The sequence below is a fragment of the Brassica rapa genome, chromosome A09 (assembly GCF_000309985.2).
Source record: "Brassica rapa cultivar Chiifu-401-42 chromosome A09, CAAS_Brap_v3.01, whole genome shotgun sequence".
Lineage (NCBI taxonomy): Eukaryota > Viridiplantae > Streptophyta > Magnoliopsida > Brassicales > Brassicaceae > Brassica > Brassica rapa.
The window spans coordinates 2,244,086-2,254,746 of NC_024803.2; the positions used below are offsets into that span (position 1 = coordinate 2,244,086).

At 36.8% G+C, this 10,661-nt stretch overlaps 1 protein-coding gene across 1 annotated transcript; it reads right to left on the reverse strand.

The window, feature by feature from the left end:
* Positions 1-9,233: 9,233 nt before the first annotated feature.
* LOC103837036 (60S ribosomal protein L34-2) lies at positions 9,234-10,295 on the reverse strand. The gene is made up of 4 exons (XM_009113363.3): positions 10,066-10,295; positions 9,904-9,983; positions 9,606-9,715; positions 9,234-9,533 (listed from the first exon to the last, which is right to left on the reverse strand). The coding sequence occupies exons 1-4, from the start codon at positions 10,142-10,144 to the stop codon at positions 9,440-9,442; spliced, it is 363 nt and encodes a 120-aa protein (XP_009111611.1). The 5' UTR covers positions 10,145-10,295; the 3' UTR covers positions 9,234-9,439.
* Between the last annotated feature and the right edge of the window lie 366 nt (positions 10,296-10,661).

Sequence of the window (10,661 nt, forward strand, 5' to 3'; positions counted from 1 at the left end):
ATAATAAATTCTCCGTTGATGGAGATAAATTTCAACTATTAAAAATCAATGTGTCATCTAAACATTTAACAGTTACAGGACATTAACAAACTGATTCAAATATATGAGTTTCTTTCTTGCTTGTATGGGACTGGCATAGTTTATATATTTTCAAATATCATTTTCGTTGTTATAAAAATCTTAAGTATAAGTTTTATCTTCTTTTAAAACAATAAGTTTTATCGACAGCATTATCTATGGATTGAGATACATAATGTTATTTTAGTCCTAAACATTGATAATTACTTTGTGAGTGTAAGTTTTATTGTACCTCTTTTCATCAGTTTCTTACTTTGTTCCTGATTTTTCTTTGCTATGAATAAACATCATAACACAAGTGAATTTAACATTTTAGTAACAAAAAATAATCATAAAACAAGTACTCAAATATTGGAGGATAACTCCTATATAACTTAGGATAAGTTTTCTATTTAAGTTTCTGATAAGGATAACAATTAGGTTTTCCTATTTACGTTAAGCTTTGGTCTTGTTTAAGTTCTTGAGTATATATACTCATCTATTTCATCAATAAAACATAAGATCTTTATTTCAAACATACTATTTGTCATGGTATCAGAGCAAGAACAAAACTAAATACATAAAATTTCTATTGTCTTTGCAAAAATCGCAAACACAACATCCTTATTCAAAACTCTTTGTTTCTCGACTTGAAACTAAGAACATCCAAACAACTTCAGCGATCACACAAAACAAACGATGTCGATCACTCCAGCAACTGGCGACCTGAAGTACAAAAGAATCTCACCATATGACCTCTCATCTAATGATAATCCTGGAGCTGTGATTTCACAACCGCTCCTTAATGGGTTAAATTATGATGAATGGGCTATCAACTTCCGTATGGCCATAAGCTCACGGAAGAAATTCGGATTCCTCGACGGCAGTCTTCCTAAACCGGCAGCCGATTCAAACTACCTTGAAGATTGGATTGCAAATAATCATCTTCTTGTAGGTTGGATAAAACAAACCATTGAACCAAAAATCAGATCTTCAATATCAACCCGTGAAGTCGCAAAAGACCTATGGGACATCATCAAAAAGCGGTATTCGGTTAAAAGCGGAGCACGCTTGCAACAGCTAAGAAACGCGCTCGCAAATTGCAAACAAGATGGCTCGTCTATCGACGAGTATTTTGGGCGTCTCACAAAACTATGGGACGGCATTGCAGAGTGTATGAACTCGAAACAATGCAGTTGCGGCAAGTGTGAATGCGACCTGAATACAGCAAAAGAAAAAGAAACGGAAACTCTGAGGGTCCATGACTTTCTTGCCGGACTTGACGAGTCTACGCATGGAGTCATACGCTCTCAAATTTGTGCAATTTCTCCTCTTCCGGATCTTGATAGTGTATATCAAACAATAACACAAAACGAGATTCTTCGATCAACAACAAAGCCAGAACCAGCTGTCATGAGTTTTGCTTCACAAACCAGACCATCAAATTCTCCACGTCCTACTACAACAAGACCTGGAAACAGGGACCCAACTCGGCAATGTACGGTTTGTGGTCGTACAGGTCATGATGCTGCAGGATGTTTTACCGTTATTGGTTATCCAGAGTGGTGGGAAAATTCTAAAAACAGAACCACTAATCGCAATACGAAACCTACAAACAGCAACTCGTCTGGACAGGATCGTAGTGCAAACCTGAAAGCTAATACAGCCACGGTTCTGAACACAACTCCAAAAGAGATTCAAGCAAACATAACCATCACTGAGGCAGATCGTCTTGGGTTAACCGGTATCACAGATGACCAATGGAACATCGTGCAGAAACTAATCAACAAAGGAGCAACAACAGATCGTCTAAAGGGTATGAGTGATGATTGTATCTGGATCTTAGATACAGGCGCAACTCATCATATGACGGGACATCTTGATTTGATGGAAAATACAAGAGATATTCCGACCATACCTGTCTTATTACCAGCAGGGTCCGGTGCTGTAGCTTCAAAACAAGGAACCGTAACACTCACTCCGAAATTGCAAATTCGGAATGTGTATTACGTCGAAGGATTTCATACCAATCTTATCTCCTTCGGTCAACTTGTTTCTGATAATTTTCTTGTTGGACAAGTCACTGATAAACTTATGATATTGCAGGACCGTACCTCGAGGACGCTGATTGGAGCGGGTGAAAGAGAAGGAGAGGGATTGTACCGGTTTCGAGGGATTGAAACATTCGTGTCGCTGCAGACTAATGTCCTTGAAGACTCAGTTTTGTGGCATAGGCGCCTTGGTCATCCATCTTCTCGAATTACCAGCATGATTCCTGAGATTAAGAGTTCATCTTCTAATGAACATATTATCAAAACTTGTGATATTTGTTTTCGAGCCAAACAAACTCGACTTAGTTTTCCAGACAGTTCTCATAATGCAAAAGAAGTTTTTGATTTAATACACTGTGATGTCTGGGGACCTTACCGAACAACAGCCTTCTGCGGTTCTAGATATTTTCTCACAATCCTTGATGACAGATCAAGAGCCGTATGGTTATATTTGATGCCAGATAAATCGATGGTTTCTCAACAACTCAAAGACTTCCTACTCTTAGTCGAAAGACAATTTTCAAAGAAAGTAAAAACAGTGAGAAGTGATAACGGAACAGAGTTCACTTGTCTCACACGTTTCTTCAAAGAACAAGGGATCATCCATGAAACATCGTGCGTTTATACACCGCAACAGAATGGACGGGCTGAAAGGAAACATCGACACATCCTCAACATTGCACGTGCCTTACGGTTTCAAGCAAACTTGCCAATCGAATTTTGGGGAGAGTGTGTTTTGACCGCAGGACATCTCATCAATCGAACACCATCACCTTTGCTCAATAACAAAACTCCATACGAGATTCTCCATGAACAGCCTCCGACCATGTCTCATCTTCGTGTGTTGGGATGCCTAGCGTATGCTCATAATAAAAATACTAAGGGTGACAAGTTCGCCTCACGAAGCAGACGGTGCATACTCATCGGTTATCCTTCGGGTACTAAAGGCTGGAAACTCTTTGACCTGGAGCAAGAAACGGTGTTTATATCAAGAGATGTTGAATTCCAAGAAACTATATTCCCTTATTCTGATAAGAAAACGACGTCACAGACTGAGGAGATCCTTGCTACAGGACCGTTTGTGAACTCAAACATACAAGAAGAAAATCTAGAAACAGAAGATGATCAAAGTGCCTTACATACTGAGACACCAGTCGAAACAACACAGCCAGATGATGAAACAGAGATATTGACTACAACGACTGCAACAGACACAACATGTGTTATAGAACCTGCAGACAATATGGGACGCGGTCAGCGCACACGAATGCCCTCTTCTCGACTACGTGACTATGTCGTGAATACGGTTACTACAATCCCTATCTTCACTTCTTCTCTTCCTTCATCCGCGCCTCAGCCGTCTTCAGGTACGATCTTTCCTCTATCTGATTTTGTCTCCTATGATCGGTTTTCATCTTCCCATCGTAGCTATCTTGTGGCTTTAACAACCAATATCGAGCCTAAGCATTTTCGGGAGGCAATGAAATACGATGTATGGCGGGCATCTATGAAAACAGAGATGGATGCACTTGAACGTAATCATACGTGGGATCTTCAAGAACTCCCACCAGGCAAAAAGGCTCTTGGAACTAAATGGATTTACACCATTAAACTTCTGGCAAATGGAAAAATAGAACGTCATAAATCTCGACTGGTTGTTCTGGGAAATAATCAAGAAGAAGGTCTCGACTACACAGAGACGTTCTCACCAGTAGCAAAGATGACGACGGTCCGCATTTTTCTTGATATTGCAGCAAAGAAGAATCATGAGATACATCAAATGGACGTACACAATGCCTTCCTTCATGGAGATCTCCATGATGAAGTGTATATCAAGATTCCTTTGGGGTTCGCAGCTCCAAACGATAACCGAGTCTGCCGTCTCAGAAAGTCACTCTATGGGTTAAAACAAGCACCCCGGTGTTGGTTTGCTAAACTAGTTGAAGCCCTCGTGAAATATGGATTCTCTCAGACATGCTCAGACCATTCACTGTTTGTGTATTCACGCAACAAAGTCACACTGCGCATTCTTGTCTATGTCGATGACTTGATTATCTCGGGAGACTCATCAGATGCAATACGATCATTCAAAACATATTTATCAACATGTTTCTTTATGAAGGATTTGGGTTCTCTCAAATATTTTCTTGGCCTCGAAGTCGCACGAGGACCACAAGGAATCTATCTATGTCAACGTAAGTATACGATTGATATCATTACGGAGTGTGGCTTGCTTGGAAGTAAACCGGCTGGATCACCTATGGATCAAAACCACAATCTCGCAAAATCAAACAGTCCGTTTCTTGATGATCCAGAACGGTACCGACGCCTTACTGGAAGACTCATTTACCTTCTAGCTACTCGACCAGATCTTGCATATTCTATCCACATTCTCACTCAATTCATGCAAAAGCCTAGAGAGGAACATTGGCTTGCAGCCTTCAAGGTTGTGCGGTACTTAAAAAGGACGATTGGACAAGGGGTTCTATGTCGTGCCGATGCTCCGCTCTCCTTGACTGGTTGGTGTGACTCAGATTGGGGCGCATGTCCGGTGACGCATCGATCGCTAACTGGCATGATTGTACAATTTGGGACGTCCCCTGTAGCGTGGAAGACAAGAAAACAGGATTGTGTTTCTCTTTCTTCAACTGAAGCCGAGTTTAGAGCACTAAAAGCTATAACACAGGAGCTTATCTGGATCAAAGATTTGCTTACTGAACTTGGTATTACACACAAGGAACCAATGCTCATCTGCTGCGACAACAAATCAGCACTACATATAAGCGCTAACCCGGTCCTACATGAAAAGACTAAGCATATGGGGATCATTTGCCAATTTGTACGAGATGAGATAACTAAAGGAGTCATCAGAACGACTCATGTTTCGACTCATGACCAGCTTGCCGATATTCTAACCAAAGCTCTTGGACGTAAAGAATTCGATTCATTTCTTCTCAAGTTAGGCATTAACAACCTACATGCTCCAACTTGAGGAGGGGTATTGGAGGATAACTCCTATATAACTTAGGATAAGTTTTCTATTTAAGTTTCTGATAAGGATAACAATTAGGTTTTCCTATTTACGTTAAGCTTTGGTCTTGTTTAAGTTCTTGAGTATATATACTCATCTATTTCATCAATAAAACATAAGATCTTTATTTCAAACATACTATTTGTCATCAAACCTATTAAAGCATGTCTATCCCTAAGATCCCCGTATAGATGATCTCAACCTCTAAATATTGATATTAATCTAACTGTTTGTTTAGATAAATTTTACTACTTAGAACAAATAAACCAATCATATATGGACTAATGGCACCTGGTGTTTTCATGACTATCTCATCCTATCTCAAATAAGAACCCCAATTCATTTTTTTCCTAATTTTCTTATACTTCTTTTATTTTATTGATGAGGTATTGTTTGAGAAATTCGCAATGAAGTTGGTCTTGGATAGTGAAAATAGGAAAATACTGATAGGCCAAGTGCCAACGACAACAGATAAGAATAAATAAATGTATAAATAGTAAATATGTGGATTTGGTCGTTTGTGCACCCCTTTCCTCGAGCAAAGCATCTAATTTTATGTTATAGTATATCAAATTAATATTCCTGTAATTATTGTTTAACATAAGATTCAAAGATTGGGTTGAGGCCAAAATTGGGGCATGTGAGAGTTGAATAAGATATGGTCTACGGTTTACTGCTACTATGATTCCTTCTTTCTAGCTTGATCCATTGATGGAAAGTTCTTTTATGCTTTATAACACTTATTTTCCAACATAATGAAGATATCGTGGTGTATTTTAACGAAATGTCTTTTATTCTTTTTGAGGAAGCATCGATGTTTGGTAGGGGACACAGCATAAAATAACAACAAACACCACTCAAACAAGTTTCACTAATTTTGAATCGTTGATTGTCACTAGATATTGACATTGTATCTAAAGGTTGATTGATTGACATAAACAGAGATCATGTTGACCATACTTGCTTATGCGATCGAATTAAAATTCGTGTAGAATAAGTGGATAACTTTTAGAAATGCATTTGACATAGTGGCCGTTTTTTACTAAAGAAATTAATATTGTATCATATATAAAATATATTTAAACGTCTTGTATGAAAAAGGACATGGTTAAATTTAATGGATTATTTTTGTTGTTTGCCGAACTTAATGAACCCTTTTTAAAGGAAATAAAGAAAAGAATGTAACGGCTGGTTTGATGATCTTTGTGAGATTTCTCTTTAGTATAGGCACAACTTTATTAGTTGTAAAAGGTACTTAAAACTCAGCAAAAGAAACTTTCGACTGTATACAGTGCTTATAGGTAATAGATAAACCTATTTATAGATTGATAATCACCACATTCCATAAACAAATCTGATTATAATGGAAGTGAGTACATGAATTATTATTATATAATTTGATTCAACCGATAACTCTTATAACATGTTTGAGAATTATTATTGTTTGCCTTTAAATGGGTATTGTAGGGTCCAACATTAATGACTTTTCCTTTGATACAATTATAATTAATTAGTTTGTCTTGGTGCCATTGTCACCTTTGAATCATACTCTTTATAATATCCCATTTTTTCTATTAAAAAATCTCAATCTAATATTTTCATTATACAGAGAAAGATCTCTTATCTTATGCTTTATTTTGTTCGACAACATCCGTGATATTAGGACCTACGACCCTAATTTATTTTCCTAACATGGTAATGTGCTAATTATACTTTCTTAATTAATAAATAACCAAAAGTGAGTTTTCATAAAACGTAATTTTAAGTTAGGTAATAAGAAATAATTCAACTGGTTTTGCTTTTCTGTTTGAAATGGGTAAACTCATTTTGATATGTAAAATGTACAATTGCCGTTTTCATAGATTCCCTACCATATAACCAGATGGCCATCTACATCAATTTCTTCTTCTTCCTTTTTTGGATTCGGGTATATAGACATGTTGGCTAATGATGATCAAAGATAATACCAAACTTGAAGTTTTCGTCGTCGTTGTCATGTAACATTGAAATGCTACCGACGATGTGTCTGGACTAGTGATTTAACGTAAAGAATTGGATCTATTGTATTCCTAATTTGATTTATGTTGGGAGGGGTGATTTACATCATATCATCATATATTAACAGCAGGTGGTTTCAGACATATAAGAAGATTAGGGCCTAACCAAACTTTTCCCTGCTAACAAAAAAACGTCAAATGATATTAGATAAAGAGGCATAACGTGTATATATATATACAATGAATATTTGTGAACTATATATTTGATACCAAAATATATAGATAAAGAGGCATAACATAGATATATGGTGTTATAAAAACATACATATATAAATATACAATGAGGGGAAGATTTGTGACAACTATGAACTGTAGTTTTTTTTTTTTTTAACTAAGCATAGTAGAGTGTTCAGTGTTGCGTGGACATAGTCGAGCGCAATACATGAATGATTTTTTTTTCTTAACGCTGATTTATTATTGATCTTATAATTATGATATGAAAAAGATTACATAGACGATTCGATAATTGACAATACTATCTGTCTTATGAAGACTTATACCTAACTGCATCATTTGAGTCGTCCTATGAAGATCCACGTCTGGCCAAATTTACTTGCACCATGTTGAAGATCTCTTGTAAGCCTTTCTTTTATAGTCTGCATAATTGTTTAATAAACCGCTCCCTCCGCGACTTGAAACATGGATTTCCTGTAATCTGCAATAAATTGCATAGTCTGAGATTCGAACTCCCAGACCTGAATGTAGAAGTCTTTAAATCTTAACCAGTAGGATACGGTGCTTCCACGGTTTACTCACGGAATTGATAGTTACCTTGAAAACTATGGATAATCAACGTACAAACTGTAGAAGAGTATCATAAGTTTGTTTATCAAATGCAAGTTTACAGTGGCTTGATTGTTCTCGAAGATTATCATTTCATAATAAAAAATTTCACGCTTTATCTTAGCTTGCACATAATAAAAACCATATACATTAGATCAAAATTCACGGTATTGAAAGCCCACTTTTAGTAAGATCATCCACACGAAAATTATATAACAATAGTAACAAAATAAAAAGGAAATGATGATATACCCAAATTAAAGGTATAATGATACAATGCACAGGAAAGAGAGAAGGCCTTTTAGAACATGCATTCCCTTTAATCTGTTATTATCGCTAATGTCTTTTGCCACGATCCTTTACACTAAATTTCCTCTTCTTTTCTTCATTGACATTGCCGTAAAGTTGACACACACCCAAATCTCTTTTGTCAATAAGAAATAAATCTTTCCGCATTGCGAGCCGCAAAATAATAGTATATATCTCTCTTTCCGCCGATGTGTTAGTACTTAGTACAAGACTACATATATAAAAAGATAAATAACCAAAAGATGTTTGTAAGAATAACACTGGCCAATATGCCAATGGCATTTAGCAAAAAAAAAAAAGAAAAAGAAGAAAATGTCAATGGCTTTGTTGCAATTTGCAAGAACGCATATACACTGTTGAACAGAAATTACACAATGAACAATAGTAATTGGGCTAAAGGCCTAGTACATATTGTTCAAAAAGCAGGCCCAAGTAAGTATCTAATAATACAAAGCTTTGTATTTTTGCACTGCCCAATATGGAACAACTTGGAGGACTCTTTGAGCCAGACAGTCAAACAAGTTCATCTCATATTTGACCTCTTACTAGAACATTCAAATATCTTCTTCGTTTAGGAACACGCTGCAAGGGAAGGTACGTTCCACTAGCATCCTTGACAAGGCGGTAAGGTGCAAAGACTTTGTTGGATATGAGCCTTAACCTATTGTTTGAGATGAAAATGTATTTTGATGATGATGTCTGCTGTGTTGTCACATCATTTATATAATGTTACATTGAAATGTTGCATGATGATTGCTGAGGGAGTGAAGATGTCGAACAAGGTCGCATTGTGATTACTTCCCAACTTGAAATTAATAGAGCTATCATAATCAACTTAAACATCCATATCAAAACTCTAACTAACTAATAACGAACTCCTAACATGAGCTTGTCCAATGAGCCATTTTCAGATGTTTATTTTATATTTCTGAGCTTATTAACAAATATATATCGGCAAGACGAATTATAATGGTAAACCGAAAAACACAAACATAGAAAGTAAAATCTCAACTGAAGTCAAAACACATTAAAACAAAAACAAAAATCTGGTGAACCAAACTCAAGTCTATCGATCTCTCTTACAAGACATAACCTTCTCTCCCACATCACTTCTCGTAATGTTACTGCAAAACTCTCCAAAAAGAAGTCATCTAACTCTTTGGTGCAGTCTTCTCCTTAGCCTTCTGAAGCTTCAAAACCTTCTTCACAATCTTCTGCTCTTCCACCAAGAATGCCCTAACGATCCTGTAGTAGCAGACATATTAGTTACATTTCAAGAACTCATGTAATAACCTTTAATAAGAAAAATTAGCTTACCTGTCTTTAACAGCTAGTCCAGATAGAACACCACCGTATGCACGGTTCACTGTCCTCCTGTTCCTCGACAGCCTCGACCTCTTGTACTCAGCAGGTCTAAGATGCGGTATCTACACAAACACAAAACATCCAAAACTAAATTCTAAACGATTACAAGAATAAATCTCTCCACTATCTTTCCAATCTTAAACAAACAAGTTCTAACATTAACTAAATGTCTCATTCCGACATACATCTAACCACAATCATGTCTGAGTTCCGACAAAGAATTGAAAAAAAAAAAGGCATACATACATACCCCTTGGATTCTCTTGCCAGTGACAGGGCACTTAGGTCCACTAGCTCTCTTCTTCGTCGTCTGGTAAGTCAACTTCCCACCTTCACAAAACCAGAAACAAAAAAATATCTCTTTAGATCAATCTTGCTATTACATCATTAGATCATCGGTCGGTAACGTTACCAGGAGTTTTGACGATGCGGTGTTGGTTGGATTTGGTGGCGTAAGAGTGGCGTGACCGGTACACAAGCCGTTGAACCATTTTCGCAAAGCTCTGATGAGGAGTAACAGAACAAACAATGGAAGTGCGGCGCGAGCTTTGATGGGAGTTTATATATCTAATTAAACCCTAGATCCAACGGATGTGAGCGCTAGGCCTGATAACGAGGCCCATATATTCAATAGCTTTTAATAAACTAACCAAACGGTACAGACCGGTCAAGTCCGGTTTGGTTAAATCGAGTATTACCGATCGCATGCAGTGTCACTTGCTTATAGTAATAAATATGAACTGCACTCGCATTTGTTGTTCTCTCATGTAATCAACTGCATGTGCGCTTGCAGTGCTTTTATTTCTCTTCATTGACGAATATCAATTTGTACCTAATATTTTATTTTATTGCTTATGTTTTTTTTCCTTCTTTTATTTACTAATAATGTTTTAAAGTAGGTATATATACGCTGGAAAATGTGATTGGCCAGTCCCTACATCACAAGCACCATCCATACATCACACATGCATTCCATGTTATATAAGTCCATCTTTAATAATAGCAAAT

Excerpts from the sequence above, each read along its gene's own strand:
- LOC103837036 (XM_009113363.3), bottom strand. The coding sequence starts at position 10,144 with ATGGTTCAACGGCTTGTGTACCGGTCACGCCACTCTTACGCCACCAAA. Across the intron at positions 9,716-9,903 it reads CTGGCAAGAGAATCCAAGGG|ATACCGCATCTTAGACCTGC; the intron begins GTATGTATGTAT and ends GTGTTTGTGTAG. Across the intron at positions 9,534-9,605 it reads GGACTAGCTGTTAAAGACAG|GATCGTTAGGGCATTCTTGG; the intron begins GTAAGCTAATTT and ends CTGCTACTACAG.